The 17,331-nt window shown below is 38.6% G+C and overlaps 1 protein-coding gene across 4 annotated transcripts in view; it reads right to left on the bottom strand.

Moving 5' to 3' along the window:
• The window catches only part of ASAH2 (N-acylsphingosine amidohydrolase 2), a 95,071-nt gene that overhangs the window by 11,784 nt on the left and 65,956 nt on the right, over positions 1-17,331 (bottom strand). For all 4 annotated transcript variants that reach the window (XM_032430388.1, XM_032430387.1, XM_032430390.1 and 1 more), the window contains 6 exons: positions 13,143-13,258; positions 11,990-12,084; positions 10,268-10,307; positions 9,366-9,461; positions 6,181-6,276; positions 3,977-4,123 (listed from right to left, as the gene is read on the bottom strand). In XM_032430388.1, the coding sequence (XP_032286279.1) occupies positions 3,977-4,123; positions 6,181-6,276; positions 9,366-9,461; positions 10,268-10,307; positions 11,990-12,084; positions 13,143-13,258 (590 nt within the window). The remainder of the gene's footprint in view (positions 1-3,976; positions 4,124-6,180; positions 6,277-9,365; positions 9,462-10,267; positions 10,308-11,989; positions 12,085-13,142; positions 13,259-17,331) is intronic.

Here is a 17,331-nt window from a genome sequence, read left to right as displayed (position 1 = left end):
TGTACTGATTTGGTCCAGTCTAGTTTTCAGTGAGCCAACAAACAAACAAAAACAACTTTGGGGTGGGGAGGTGAGGCTAGAATCCAGAATTACCACAATGTATCAAAACACATCCAGTATTCAATAAAAAAATCATGGGATGTGTGTACATGAAAATATCACTCATACTAAGGGAAAAAAGCCCAATCAAAACTGCCATTCTGAATGAATCACGGAACACTACATCAAAAACTAATGATGTGTTGTATGGTGACTAACATAATAAAATAAAATAAGATTAAAAAAACAAAAACAAATTTAAAAATTTTTAAGAAAATAAATTTAAAAAAAACTGCCGTTCTGTGTTCCCAGATGTTGTAGTTAATAAACAAGGACTTCAAAGCAGTGGTTGTAAAGATGTTCTAAGAACGAATACAATCACATTTAAAGAATTAAAGAAAAGTCTGATGATAATGACTTAACATATAGAGAACCTCAGTGAAGAGAAGTAAGTTTGTTAAAAATGGATTGGATGTTCTAGAGCCGAAAATCACAACTGACACGAGAAATTCACTAGAAGAGCTTAATAGCAAATATGAGATGACAGAAGAAAAGATAAGTGAACTAGAATTTATCAATATAAATTATTTAATATGAAGAACGGACAGGAAAAAACTGAAGAAAAATTGCTAGAACCTCAGAAACAAGCGGGACATCAAGTACACACCATCATTCACAAACCAGAAGTCCCAGAATTTGAGGAAAGAGAGAAACAAACAAATGAAAAATCTTTTGGTAGAAATAAAGGATGAAAACTTTCCAAACTTGATAAACATTACCTTGCCCACCCAAGGAACTCAACAAATCCCAAATAGGATAATCCCAGAGTGCTTCGCATTTAGATACATTGTAGCAAACTGGTGGCAGACGGAGACAAATAGAAAATCTTGAAAGCAGTATGAGGAAAATGATGCATTACTTACAGGGTAACTCCAATAGATAGGCAATTGACTTCTCATTAGAGAGTGAAGAAAGTGTTGACAGGATAACACACTTCTCAACCAAGAATGTAGCAAAACTATTCTTCAAAGATAAAGGAAAAATAAAGCCATTGTGCTAAATAAAGCCTGAGGGAATTTGTTGTTAGCAGAGCTGTCCTACCAAAAATACTAAGGAAGTTCTTCATGCTGAAAGGAAATGAGGGTACGTGGTAATAATAGTTCAGATTCCTAAGAAACAATAAAGAGCACCGGAATGGTAAATATGTAGGCTTGGTTTAAAATATTCTATGAATATACTTTTCCATATCTTCTCTTAATCTCTTTAGAAGGTATGAGATTGGATAAGACAATTAATTATAACAATGTATTATTGCATTTATATAGAGATGCGATATATGTGACAATATCACAAAGGATGGGAAAGGAAAAACAGATCTATTATAGCAATCTTTTTATATTTTTTGGAATTATTAGTATTATATTGAAGTAGGGTGCAATTAGTTGAGATGCATATTATAGCCCTATGACATAATAAGACATATATATATATATATATGTAGTCTCTGTCCCCATTTCGTGGTACACAGCTCCTAAAACCCTTGGAATCCCAGAAGTAGTGTGTCTTTTTTGTATGTTAATGAGATGACCAGTGGCTGAGGGTTTCTGGGTAACGTGGGGGTGAGGGTTACTTGCCAGGGGAATCAGTCTTGTGATTAGAGGGTTGGAATTATCAAGTCCAATCCCCTGATCTCCAGGGAGGGGAAAGAGACTGAGGGTTGAGTTAATCATCAAAAGCCAATGATTTAATCAACTGTGCCTCTATCATGAAGCCTGAATAAAAGTCCCTAAAGTGTGGGGTTCAGAGAGCTTCTTGATGGGTGAATGCATGGAGATGTTGGGAGGGTGGCCTTCCTGGAGAGGTCATGGAAGCTTGGCCCTCCTTCCCCCATACCACCAGCAGGCTGTTCCTGAGTTGTAATCCGTGTATAATAAATTGATAACCTAGTAAGTAAACTGGTTTCCTGAGTTCTGTGAGCCTGTTCCAGCAAGTTATTTAACCCGAGGAGGGGCTCATGGGAATCTCCAATTTGTAGCCAATCAGTCAGAAGCAGAGGTAACAACTTAGATTCACCATTGGTATCTGAAGCGTGTGAGGGGGTGGGAGTGGAGGGGTACAATCTTGTGTGACTGAGCCCTTAACCTGTGAAGTAAATGCCAACCCCAAAGAGATAGTGTCAGAATTGAACTGAATTATAGGACACCAAGTTGATGTCTGCAGAGAACTGGAGAATTGCTTGGTGTGGGGAAAACATCCACACAGCTGCTGTCAGAAGTACTGAAAGGGTGGAGAGGAGAATCAGAATTCTTTTTCCTTTTCAAGTCCCTAAAACAACTACTAGGAAAATAATCAACAATATATATAGTAAAAAAAAAAAATTAACGGAGGAATAAGAAGTTACACTAAAACATAAAAAGAACCTAAACTTCTACCTTAAAAAATGAGAAGAGCAAAATAAAATCTAAGCAGTCAGAAGGAAGAATATAAAACACCAGAGCAAAAATCAAAACAAAAAATCAAAATTGAAATAGAAAAACAATAGATAAAATCAAGGAAGCTAAAAGCTAGCTCTCTGAAGACACAAATTATCAAAATCAGGAAGAAAAAAGGGCCATCATTGTTGACGCTATAGAAATTAAAAGGATTGTAAGAACATATTATGAACTTTAGCCAAACAAAATAGGCAACTTACATGAAACAGGCAAATGTCTAGGAGGATGCAATTTTTAGAAAGATACATTCCTCAACACAAACTAAATGCTAAGAGAGATACATAATCAACTCAAGAAAAAAAAAACAAAATCTGAAGAGGCTTATAATAAGAAATTGGAGTGGTAAATAAAAATTTTGCCATAGGGAGAAGCCAAGGTCCATGGGGTTTTGCTGATAAATCTGATTGAATATTTAAAGAAGAAATAATGCCAGTATTTTCCGTGCACTTCCAGAAAATACAGGAGGAAACACTTGCTAACTCATTCTTTGAGACAAGTGTTACCCTGACATGTGAAAAGAAGACTGCAAATATCCCTCATGGACATGAGTATAAAACTTCAGCAAAATATTAACAAACCAAATTCAACAACATATAAAAAAGATTCTACACCATTAAGAAAGGGTATTTATTTAATATCTGAAAATCAACTAATGTGATACACTATCTTAATAGAATAAAAGACAAAATCCTACGCGATCGCCTCAGAAGACATGAAAGCATTTGAAACAAATCCAACACCCATTCTTCATTTAAAAAAAAAAAACTTGGCATACAAAGGAACTTTCTCAACTTGATTAAAGCCATCTACAAAAATCCTCAAGGAAACATCATACTTAACGACAGAATACTCTTCCACCTGATTAGAAACAAGAGAAGGATGCCCAGTCTTACAACGTGTCTTCAACATTGTATTGGAGATTCCAGCCAGTGCATTAAGGGAAAAAAATTAAAGGCCTCCAGAAAAGAAATCCAAAAAGGAATAAGTAAGCTTGCTTTTATTCACAGATGATATGATACTGTATGTAGAAATTTCTAAGGAATCCACATCCCCCGCCCCAAATCTACTGGGACTAATAAATGATCTAGCAAAGGTGCAGGACACAAGATCAATATAAAATAGTAGTAGTCCAAGTCCGGCTTCATTGCTACGTGCTTTTCCTGTCCTTGATTTAAGAGACTTTTCTGAGCTCTAGCAAATGATTCCATGACCATCCATTTAAGAAGAAAAGAAGAATTTGGATTTTAGAAATTTGATTTTACATCATTACCACCTGAAAAATAAATATTTCCCCATTCCCACATTTGCAGAGGCTCTGCAGAATTCAGAACAATTGTCAAAATCATCACTGCTAACAGCTGGTGTAGAGCATGATTAGAGGCAGGTGTTGACATTAGACAGATACAGGCTTCTGGAGTATTCCTATATCTCTTTGGGAGCCTTACCACTCTGTATGTAGGTTTCGCAGGCTGCAGAACATCCCCAAAAGTTTTGCCTGTTGGTGCTTTATCCGCGACATTAGGAATTAATGGGGCTATCAGTTGTTTGAAAAATGGAGGCTCTGGACCTCTGCTCAGGTTGGCTACTGTATCCTAGAACAGAGAGCATTTGCTTATGGACCACACAATGTAGAGTCAAAGCCCCTTTCCCCAGGCCCCCACCTCCCAGAAATGCCTTCATTAAAGGAAACACACACACACACACACACACACACACACACACACACACACACACACACAGAGCCTCTCTCCAAGAGCTAAGAATTTTAACAAAATGTGGGACAACTTTGCTAAAATATGAGTCTAGACGTCCACAATTTAAACTTTTGTCACTAGAGGAAAGTTTGGGTCACAGACAACACTTTCGCTTCCCCGGACCATGCAGTCCAGGGATCAGAGTGTAGACATGATACAACTTAGGTTCTGGGACAGACGTTTTTCAACTGTGTGACTTTGGATAGGAGCCCTAACACATGGCAAGCCTTCGTACGATGACAATGTGATTACTCTTTCTTAAAAAGTGTCGAGCCTCTCTCACCCAGAGTCAATACCAAGCTTTTTCCCCCCTAGATCCTTCTCTGTGCTAATTAAAAAATATACTTTTTTTAGTCTATGTGCTGCCGAAGCGAGCACAAAAATATAATATACTTTTAACTTAGAAGTTAAGGTCAGCGTATGCCCTGACTGGTTTAATCTATGTTTTCCACAATATTTGTCACCTTTAATAGTGTCATCACAGTGCTAATCTCGAATTTTAAGTGGTCCTTCATAATGGACACTGATCCTCACTTTAATAATGTCATCTTTTTCAAAGGCCGTAACACCTATTTGCTGGCGTTCCCCTTTCACAAATGGGAACATAAGCTGGGAGATACTCAGTGTTTTTTTCCGAGATCACATAGCTAATCTTAGCTACAGAACCATAACCCTGGCTGTGACACAAATTTCTACAAAATGAATCACACTTTCTCCCTACATATCATGATAAAGCTTGAAGACTATTTGCCTCGGAGGAACCGTACATGTACAGTCATAATGTAAGTGAAAACAACGGCCATCTCTTGGGATGGGCTATAGGTTTATAATTTTCTGTATAATCTGAATATTCTATAACTAGTTACAGCTTTTATGATGAAAATTAAAGCAGTTCTACTTTGGGAAAGGAAAAAAGGATCAGATCTAAAAGTGAGAGGAATGCAATGATAAAAACAATCATCGAGCAATTTAAATACATCCTCAGTAGATACCCTGTAGTGAAACTTCATACGGTCAGCAGTTAGGCGGAGGCATATGGAATTGCCAATATTCAACTGTTTTGACCCACAGAAGCAGCTGTATCGTTTGCTTCCACTCGATATAACCAAGCTCTTTCTCTGAAAGGGCTTTGTTGTCTGTGCTAGGCGGTAATTGTGTCCCAGCCTTTATTGGGGCTTATATGGTATTATATAAAGATCTGCTGATGATTTTAAGTCTTTTATCCTGCTTATTGGCTCATCTGCTGAGGCCAGAGTCACCTTCATTAATATCCGCACCCCCAAAGAAAGAGGCCACAAGTGGAGTTCTTCTAAGTCAACTTGTTGAGGTGCACGTATTCTAGATTGATGCAATGTGTACACGTTCCAAAGTTGTACTTCATCACATCTAAACCTCTAGTGATTATAGCAACTGCTATTATTTTTGAGCCACCAAGAAAGTAAAAACATGCTACTAATTATAATCATAAAATTCCTCTGATTGGAAGATGCATCCCCATTTCAGAGATGCTACAATATGGGAAATGGGCATCTCAGAAGGAATGACCCGCTCAACTCATGAAGTGATTGGAGAGACTTGGAGTAAGCCTGATGACTTACTTCTCTGAACCACTTTGTTCATCTGAAAAATGGGGAAAAAATGATACCTCCATACTTTCACATGATGATCATGAGGCTAATATGAGATCATATATGTGAACTAACTTGTCACCACCAAGAGATGTTAACTGCATCTGAATTTACTAATGGTTTTATTTCTTAGAGATACTTCATAGATACAAACTTTTTAAATATAAAGGTTTTGAAAGAAACTGGACATTTAAAGCTAACATTTTCTTTTGCTTCTCTCTGCATCTCCCCACCCCTGAGACACACATGCCTACGAGTTTCGATTACCGTAGCAATGGCCTTCGCAAGACCTCTGAAGAGCTGGATGTAAGCAGACAGAGTGTGTGGTCCATAAATTGTAGATGCCGCCTCGTACCGCTGAGCCTGCAGGAGGGACAGGGCTGGGTTTTATACCATTCTATAGATCTCCATCCATCTCCATGTGGTACAGAGGTGCCACATCTTAGGGGAGGGATGTGATGTTGAACACCTCACATAATTCAAAATTAATCATAACAAAGGGCAGTGGGCATTTTCATTTACCAGCTAAAGTAAATGGATCCCATTAACTCCTTGCTAAAGGCAGTGGGTTCTCTTGGTTTACGCCATTTGGACTGTCAGTCCATCTAATCTGAGAGAGGGGAATAGCTCCTAAGCTTAAGTCTATCTTAAGTACTTGTGATAGAAACATTGGCCCTCAAGAAACATAGCAAGAGAAGAAAAAATGAGGGAAAATGAGAGTCTCAGTAACTCCTGGAGAAATTGAGGCGGGGGGGTGATGGTGCTGTCTGGAGAAGGACATTTAACCATCACATGCTATAAAATAGAACAAGATACATCTCCTTTAGCTGAACTGCAAGCTTCCTGTTGTTCCACAAGAATCTCAGACTCATCAAATCTAAAGTGGAACTCGTCACTCCAAAGAGACCCGCTCTCCCTGCAACGTTCTTCATCCCAGGGAATGCCACCCTTCTGCCATCTTAGACTCCTCCCTCTCCCTCATCCTACATCCTGGAAGTCTCCAAGCTACCATTACTTGGAATCTCTTGAATTATTTCATTTTCCTCTGTCTTTCCTGATCTTACTGTGGCCAAACCCTTGGCTCTCACCCAGATCATAACTACAACTTCCTAATCAGTTCTCTGCCCCCACACCTGCTCTTCCAATTTATTTTTCTACACTGTCATCCTAGAGACCTTCCTAAATCAAAATTTGATCAGAACACTCCTTCTTTGGAATTCTACTGCCATTTTCCAAAACATTCCTTATTGAGGTAAAGCTCTGTGGCATAGCATAAAAGATGCTCCACCAACTACAACCTTACCAACTAGCCCCTGTCTCACTACCCTCAACTAATTATGGCCCCTCAAACGTACTAACTCAGCACCCCCAGACCTTTGCATGGATAGCTTCCTCAATATGGGATACTTCCCTAACTTTTCTTTCCCTAACTAGCCCTAGTCATTCTCAAGAACTCAGACAGAGGTTACATCTTTCAGAAAATCTGCCAGTCTCCATTCTCAAATACCCAATACAGACTAGTGCACTTTCTCTTTGTTTTCCTATTACCTTATGAATCCCTTTTACAGCAATGTGATTACCTGCTCTTCTCTGCCTTTCACTAGATCATAAACCCTAGTAGTCTTGAGGGTAGGGGCAGATTTTTACTTATTGTTATGCCCAGATAGTGGCTCGTACAGTATCTGTCTCAACACATGTCTGTTGAATGAATTAGTAAATAAATTAATTAGTATTAATCCTTGCAGAAGCATGTCCCTGAGAGAAGCTGTAGGGGTTCCTAACCTTATTTGTGCCCTGGACTCCTATGGCAGCCTGCTGAGGTCTATGGACCCCTCTCAGAGTAAATGTTTCTAAACGTATAAATACATTGTTGACAAAGAAAACCAATTAGACTGAAATATATTTAATCAAACAAAAATAAACCATTTTTGTGATAGGATAATGTTTGTTCTTCTTTATTGAACAATGAGTAATGTTTGTGTTCTTTACTGAATAACAAGTAAGCAGATCTAATAACTACTGTGATTTTAAAAGACTGATGAGAGTGAAGTTATTTCCAAATCTGCAATAACTCTTTTTTTTTATTATGTTATGTTAGTCACCATACATTACATCATTAGTTTTTGATGTAGTGTTCCATGATTCATTGTTTGCGTATAACACCCAGTGCTCCATGCAGAATGTGCCCTCCTTAATACCCATCACCAGGCTAACCCATCCCCCCACCCCCTCCCCTCTAGAACCCTCAGTTTGTTTCTCAGAGTCCATAGTTTCTCATGGTTCTTCTCCCCCTCTGATTCCCCCCCTTCATTCTAAATCTGCAATAACTCTTTGTGATATAAAAAGTATCTGTGGTTCCTATTGGTGACAAAGTCAGAGGTACTGCTAATATTATTGTTGTTTGTTACCTACATTTCTAATTGAAGGAAATTCTACAAAACAGTTACAGAGAAATGAAAACATGGATAAGTGAAAAGTATTCCCATCCAAGTTTGCCCCAATTAAGAATCATTATTTGACAGAATTCCCTAGAAGACAGGGACTTCCAGGAAAGTCAACAGAGGACAGCAGGGCAGATCCCACTGTTGGCATCACTGGACATTTGTCAAAAAGTAGATTGTATGCCTCTGTGTGGACTGCCAAGATATGCCAGCAGATATATCAGCAAACATGAACTGTGGGTATCCAGACTGTTCCTGTGTTTTAAACTACTACTGTTAAAAAGTACTTGAGCTACTGTCTGCACTATTTGCAAACAAAGAAACATTACCTCCCCTAAATTATCGGAGACTTTGTTTCTTAATTTATGTCATGGATATAATAAAACCCTACTCCAGGGCTTGTTATGAAGATGACTGAAGATAACATTTGCAAAGTGCTGAGCTAGTACATTCAATAAATAGTAGCTACGGGGCGCCTGGGTGGCTCAGTCGGTGGGGCATCTGCCTTCAGCTCAAGTCATGATCCCGGGGTCCTCGGATCAAGTCCCGCATCGGGCTCCCTGCTCTTCAGGGAGGCTGTTTCTCCCTCTGCCTCTCTCTCTCTCTCATGAATAAATAATTTTTTAAAAATCTTCAATAAATAAATAAATAGTAGCTATCAGTGGGAGTTTTCCCCGGGGTCTACAGAAGCTTCAGGTGCCAGAAGCACCATGGACAGAGTTAGGAAGATTGTATGCCCCTGCCCAGGCTTATGACCAGTACTCTTGACAAAATAATTTATTTCAGAAAAAGTAGTCATCAGTGAGACCAGAATTCTGACTTGAACTTGGAAAGGGCAAACCTAGAACTCCCAAATACAACCTCTGGCTTATTCTCATTCTCTCCTCTGTCCCAAAACAAAATCATCTCTCAAAACCACCAGTAAGGAAGTCTAGAAAGAAAACCTGCATTTGACACAACAGTCTTGATGAGGGGATAGTTCATTTAAAGGCCGAGAACTTTTTACTTTACCTGGTATTCTTCAAAGGTGGTAATGTAATGTGTATACACATTGCACAGACCCGAAATAACAATGGTCATATTCTGCATCCCATTGGTTGCAAATTCCTAGTGGGGGAAAGGTAGAGCCCAATAAAATTACTCTCCATCATAATGTATATTATTGACCCAGTTATACTTAACATACAATCATAGATGTGAGTCAATAGTAGAGGGTGTCCCTCCTAACATCATTCATAATGATCAAAACTGCCTGGGAATGCAGAAGCACGATGTTCATAGTCCTTGAGGAAAAGTTAGAGCCATAACTACACTACAGTTGGGCAAGTCAATGGATCTGTGAACATTTTAGTGATTACATTTGCAGATATAGAATCTTCTTATAACTAAAATACAGATATTTTATCCATTTCCTAAAAAGTATAATAGGAGGATTCTAACTAACCATAGTGGTTATTTCCAACTCCAAGTAATAAGACCTCTGTTGATCATGTCATTCTAGAACCATTTGCAATGCTTCCTGAATATAAATAAATACAGATAAAATACAAAACTCCTAACATGTGTTAGATTTTATTTAGACAGGACTTCATTAAGGTACTTAGGGTTATTTGTTATTTAATCCATAAAAACATTATCAATTTTTAAATCATTAATATATAAATAGCAATACATTATTTAAACCTGATTCTAGGTTCCTTATAATTTTTTTTTTAGGTTCCTTATAATTTTTAAGCTTGTTCTTATACCACTAATATTTAGTGGTATAATAAAGCTCTAGACATTACTTTCAAGAACTGTAAAACTCTAGTCATCTCAGCAAAGATTAACTTAAAAGGTATCAGATCATAGGAATAGGGAATTCTTTTCACCAAATATAAATGCATAAACATTTTATTTCATTTTTAACTTACTGTTTGAACTGCCTCTCGAAGTCTTCGTCCAGACATGGTCCTGAGTCAAGAAAACAGAAGTATCTAAGGGTTTTCCTACTCAGAATATATGCAAAGACTACGGAAGAACTTGTAGCGAGAGACAAATGTGATCCTGGCTCATAACACAACACGGTAAGGTTCACAGGAGCTTTGTGGCAATGTAAAGCCACACTTGAGCTTTTTGTCCCTAACTGTCCTATCTTGAAAAAAAATCCTAAACTGAAAACAACTTGTAGGAGGGGAAAAGGCATCAATGAATATCACTGGCTGAGACTACAATCATTTTCCATTCATTGATTCAGCAAAAATATACTGTTCGTATTCTATGTCAGTAAGAACTGAGGCAAGTAGCGAGTGCACTGCTCCTACCTAGAAAGAATTTATCATTTTGCTCCTTCATCGAATCCTTCAATACAACACAGCACCTACTACAGAAGAGGCCCACTTCTAAATGCTAAGGATTCAACAGGATGCTTACATTCCAGAGAGGGAAGATGTTAACAAGCAAATAAAAGAAGTGAGATGACAGTAGGTGCTATGAGGAATATAACACAGGGTAAGGATGACAGGTGATGGTGGTTGTTCTTGTGATGATGAGGCCAGTGCTGATGCTGTGGGAATATGGCGGCGGCGGCAGTGGTGATGGTGGTGGTGGTGGTGGTGGTGGTGAGGGCAGCATCATATAGCATCAGCACAATGGGGCATCTCTGTGAGAGATCATCTCACAGATGATCAGAGCAGAGAACTGAAGGAATAAAAGAGTCAGCTGTGGGGATAAAAGGAGGGTAAGTGTTTAGGCAGAAGGAACCTTAAGTTCATAAGCTTTAAGACAGGAGCAGGCTTGCTGGTCTGAGAAATGCAATGAAGCCAAGGTGGCGGAAGCAGGGGTGAGTCGGGGGAGAGGGGTATCAAATCAGATCAGAGAGATTGCAGAGGGAAAAAATCTCACAGGGCCCTTGTAGGATGTTGTAAGGGTTTAAGAATTTACCTGGAATGAGATGGGAAGCCATTGGACGGATTTGGACCCTGACTTAATTTAACTTAGCTTTTAAAGGGATTCCTCTGGCTGCAGTGTTGAGAAAAGACTACAGAGGAGTAAGGGAGAAAGTAAGCAAGTGAGACAGGAGGTTATGGCAGTAATCTAGGGGAGAGCTCATGGTGGCTTAGACCAGGGAGGGAGTGATAGAAAGTGCTGGGTGGAATGTGCAGAATTTGCTGCAAATTCACTTTCAGTGGGGGAAATTGAAAAGAGAGAATTCAGGGATGACTCCAAGGTTTAGGGCCTGAACAACTGGAAAGATATAAAATTGCTACTTAGTAAGATAGGGAAGACTGCATAAGGAGCAGATTTCAAACAATCTTTCCTGCTTCTAATACTTCAACTGTTTCAAGGATCTGTATTTTGATAATATTTCAACTCTTTCTACTGACATAATAATGCACAACATCATTTACATTTGGAATAAGTTTTTCAAATGTTTATGTTTGCTACAATTTACCCACTAGCAATACACATCAAAAGATTTACTCTTCAGAAGCCCACCAAAAGAGGGTTGGAATATTTGTCAGTGTTGCCAAAATGGCAGAGTGAGATACAAAGAAGTCAGTTCAGAATCATCACCCATGAGAAGAAGTTATTCCAACAGAAACACATACACAATGATTACATTTTTAACTACAAAATAACAAAGAAGAACTTACGTCAACTCCCCAGGGATGGCAGTTATGGCCAAGGACCCAATCGTGATAATCTGAACATCAACAATATCTGGGTGCCAGGGATGAGGTTTTGTCAACTAAGAACCCAAAACATGAAACCTGTGTTAGGGATATTGTTCTTTCTATGGCCAAGAGACAGATGATGCTCAGAAAAGTTCCTTTATTAAAGGATTTACAATGTTTCCAGCTGGGTTTGGTGCTTTATCCTACTATCACAGATTTTCTTTCTAATGAATGAGGTAGTATAAAATATTCTATCTGGTCACAGCACAAGGATCTCAGATGCCAATGCCCCATTAACCTGCACTTCCTTTCTCATCAGTGAAATTTTTGGTGGATCTGGCATCCTAGAATCACAATGTGTAACAGGTAACCAAGGGTTCTCTTGGAGCACTTAGCAAGATAGATAAGTAATTCTACATTTGGAACAGCTTAACTTAATGATTTCTCTTTTTACTCTCATAGCACTTTAAATTTGCAGTTACCAAGTCTTGCCTTACTTTCCAAGTTTTCTCCAAGACAATCTATCCTTCCCCATAGTCAGATTCTCTCTGTTCTTTCCTTTCCTCTTTCTTCTTCCTGAAGAATTTTAATTGAATATTAGGGGGAAAAACTCTATTCAAAAATGTTTTCTACATCAATAATTTATATTATGAACACTGGCACAAACTTTTGACATTTAGAATGTGAAAATCCATGGTCCAAAGGAGTATTAAAAGAATATTGCTTTAGTTAATCGTGTTGTCTGAGTCGTGAGAAAATTGAGACGTGAACATATCCCTTTTTATATGACCCTAGGATGCTTTTTTGTGCAGAGTTGTATGTGAACTCCTGTCCTGGAGTCAACATAAATGAATCCTGCATAAGATAGATGTTGATTGAATTCTTCCTTTTCCACTGTTTTCATTGTTGCAGTTATTTATCATAAATTCTAAGCCACAATATTTAATAATCATACCCCTTATTCCTTAGAGTTAGATTCTTAACATACATATTTTTAATATTAAAAATTTGATGTGGGAATATTTGAATAAGAAATTCCCATGTCAACAAAGATCTATCATTTGTCTCTGACAATTCTTAAGTTTTAAAATAACGATATACTAATTTTACCATGATAGTCAAAATGCATTACCTCTCCAGTATGAAGAAGGATTGGCTTTGGTTTATGACACTCTTTGATTTCTGCAGATGGCTTGCCCAGGATTTGATCCCGAAGACTGTCCCAAGATGGATCCCCTACTGTTGTCCCTATTTAGGAACGTTAGGATTAATTTGATTCCAACCCTCTGAAAAATGCCATCACTTTGACAAATGTACAACAATGCCTTTATTGCAAAGATTTTATTAAGGTTGTTGCCCAATAATTCCAAACAGTCTGAATAATAGAAGAGGTAAAATTTCCTTTGCATCCTAAAATAGGAATCATTATTTAGTTAGATCCCCATTGTGGCTGATAGACTAAAAGAATATATCTTGTTCAACATCCTTAAAGTTTTGTTTCTATTGCTCTTCCTCATCCACATTGCAAATAAAAATAATACAATATAATTAACTGTAGATCTATGAATGAAATCACTTTTTTCCCCATTTTAAAAACTAAAAATGAGAACTCCAACTTGAAGTACTGATTATTTGGCTTGGGGTCCACAGAAAAAGCCTCTCTTAACTCCCCACTTAATTATCTACACAAAATCACACCTAAATACCACAATCTGGGGAAAAGTTATGTTAACTCTGAAACCTATGAACTTAGAATCTATAATCCATTAGGGAAATATAACAATTATAAACATATATGGACCTAGCAACAGAGCACCAAGCTACAGGAACCAAAACAGAAAGAGATACTCAATAGTAACAGGTGGAGCATGAATAACCCACTTGCACTAAGACAACTAGTCAGAAGATGAACAAGAGAAAACGTGAGCAACACAAGAAGCCAAGTGGATGTAACAGGTACCTGCACACACCTCCCCCAATGCAACAAGAACATAACGACACTCTTCTCTGCTGGCCATGAAATAAACCCCAATAAATGTTAAAGGGTATAAATCATATAAAGTATGTTTTCCAGCCACAAAGTAATGAAATTAGGAATAAATAACAGAAGAAAATTTGGGAAACTCACAAATATGTGGAAATTAAGCAACACGATCATAAATAGATAGTGGTCAAGGAAGAAATTAAAAGGAAATATGAAAATGCTTTCAGATAAATGCAAATGAAGACACTGTATACCAAAACTTATGGGATGCAGTGAAAGAAGCACTTAGAGAGAAATTTATAGCTTTAATGCGCATATTAAGAAAAAAGAGGATGGTGACATAGCAAGAAGGAAAAGTAGAAAATATCAGCCTTTGTCACCCCACAGAAAACCACAATTAGTTACTCGCAAATGAAAATACTCCCAGGAGGGCTCAAGAGTCCAATTAAGAACCTATGGAGCAAAATACGGAATAATCACACAGAAAGGATCACCAGAAGGATTAACTTAGCTGAAACAGAGAGGAACAAAAAAAAAGTGCAGACTCTCGATATCAGCCATATGGCAGGTGCCATCACAGTGCCCAGTTGTCTGCTCCATGGAGGACCCCAGTGGCCCCTGCCACTCAAGAGCCCCCATGACAGACTTCCTGTGGTTTTCACAGCAGAAAACCCTGTAGTCTTCACTGGCACAGATACCAGCAGCCTGCTCCACAGAGGACACCAGCAGTTTTCATGAATGAGGTCACCAATGGCCATCACCACCATGGACTGCCCCCCCCCCCAGGGGATGAGATTTTGCTGCTCCTCATCCATAAGAAGATGCTACTGTATCACCCTGGGACCAGGTTTGTCAGCCTCCACCCCCAAGTGTGCCCCTGACCCCAGAGCTCCATCTGCTCCATCCACACCCATGTTTCAGAACCCAACGTCATGGCAGCAACACGTGTGCCTATGCTCCAGACCCTGGATCTGCAGCTGCTCGGCATGTACTCAAATCTCAGGCACTGGAGCCACCACCACTGCTGGCTATCCTGGACCCCAGAGCCACTATCCTCAGCAAGCACATGTGCTCCAATCCCCAGCTCCATGGTTGCTCCACATGTACGCACAACTCAGGCACAGAGTCACTACTACAACTGGAGAGCCAGTGCCCTGGACCCTGGAGCTGCCCCTGCTCTATGAGCACCTCTGCTCCAGATCTCAGATCTGTCACTGACCCATGGGCATTCGTGCATCAGCCATCGGTGCCACCCACTACTGTGAGGGCCCCGGTAAGCCAAACCTAGCCCCAAGAGAGAGCTTCTGGGCCATGACATCCCCCAGTGGGGAAAGAGATCAGGAGGATTTCAGCAGCAGCCTGGAGATGCCAAGAGCACCGATGGCAGCTGCAGACACCCACAGCCTTGGCATTTGAGGACCCATGCAGTCTTCACCAGTGCTGACCTAAGCTGACAGAGCTACATGGAGACTATGCCACTTGGCCTGCCCTGGATCTGGAACTGCCACAGCTCACCCACCCAATGTCCCTGCACACACCCATGGGTAAAGGTCTCCCCCTATGACAACCAGTCTGCAAAGTCTAAAAGAGGTGACTGCTCTATCAAATACACAGACAAAATTCAAGTCTCTAAGAAACAACAAAAATCAAGGAAGCATGACACCACCAATGGAACACAATAATTATCCAACAATGGATCCCAAAGAAATGGAGATCTATGACTTGTCATACAAATAATACAAAATAATTTTTTAAAGATTTTATTTCTTTATTTGAGAGAGAGAGAGAGTCTGCACATGTGCAGGGGGAAGGGGCAGAGGCAGAGGGAGAGGCAGACTCCTCACTGAGCAGGGAACCTGACACAGGGCTTGTTCCCAGGACCCTGAGATCATGACCCGAGCCAAAGGCAGATGCTTAACTGACTGAGCCACCAAGGCGCCCCTCGAAATAATTTTTTTAAGAAAGCTCAACAACTACAAGAGAACACAGTTACACAACAAAATAAGGAAAATAACATATTAACAAAATGAGAAGTTCAACAGAAAGACAAAATCATTAAAAAAAAATAGAAATTCTGGAGCTGAAGAATACAGTGAATGAAATGACAATGCAGTAGAATGTACCAACCGTCGATCTGATCAAGCAGAAGAAATAATCTGTCAATTTAAAGACAAGTCATTTGAAATTATCCAATCAGAGGAGGAAAATAAAAATAAAAAACAGTGAAGAAAGCCTACATGAATTATGGAACAGAAAATGCTGAAGGGAGTTCTTCAAACTAAAATACAAGGATACTATTAGTACATAAAAGATATGAAAGTATAAAACTCACTGGTAAAGGTAAGTAGATAATTAAATTAAGAATAGTCTAATATTATAATGGCAGTATATAAATCACTGAACTCAAGTATGAAGGTTAAAAGACAAAAGTATTAAAAATAACTAAAGCTACAATAATCTGTTAATGGATACAGAATATAAAAAAATACAAATTATGACATCAAAAACATAAGATATGGGAAGAGGAGATAAAAGGGTAGTTTTTGTATGCAATTAAAGTTAAATTATCAGCTTAAAATAGACTGTTATAACTATAGAATGTTTTATATAAACCTCCATGGTAACCAAAAAGCAAATACCTATAGTACATATGCAAAACATAAAGGAATCAAAGCATACTACCACTGAAAATCATCAAATCATAAAGGAAGACAGAAAGAGAAGAAGAAAGGAACAAGGGAACTACAAAACAACCAGAAAACAATAAGATGGCATAGTAAGTACTAACTTTTAAATAATTACTTTAAAAGGAAATGGCTTAAATTCTCCATACAAAAGGTATAGAGTGATTGAATGGGGGGGAAAAATGACCCAACCATATACAGCCTACAAGAGTTCACTTCAGCTTTAAGAATACACATAGGCTTAAAGTGAAGGGTTGGATAAATATATTCCATACAAATGGAAACCAAAAGTGAGCAGAAGAATACTTACATCCGACAAAACAGACTTTAAATAAAAAACTGTAACAAGAGACAAAGAAGGTCATTATATAATGATAAAGAGGTCAATTCATCAAGATGAGATGACAATTGTAAATATTTATGCACTCAATATTGGAGCACCTGATTATATATATACAACAAAGATTAACAGATATGAAGGGAGAAACGGACAATACAATAATAGTAGGGAATTTTTACCCCACTTTCAACAATAGACAGATCATCCTGACAGAAAATCAACAATGAAATGTTGGACTTGAACCACACCTTAGACCAGAACATTTCATCCAACAGCAGCAGAATATATATTCTTCTCGAGTGCACACAACACT

Source organism: Phoca vitulina, unplaced genomic scaffold, assembly GCF_004348235.1.
Source record: "Phoca vitulina isolate PV1807 unplaced genomic scaffold, GSC_HSeal_1.0 scaffold43, whole genome shotgun sequence".
Lineage (NCBI taxonomy): Eukaryota > Metazoa > Chordata > Mammalia > Carnivora > Phocidae > Phoca > Phoca vitulina.
Note: the sequence above shows the minus strand (reverse complement) of the source record. Positions and strands in the feature narration are given on the sequence as shown.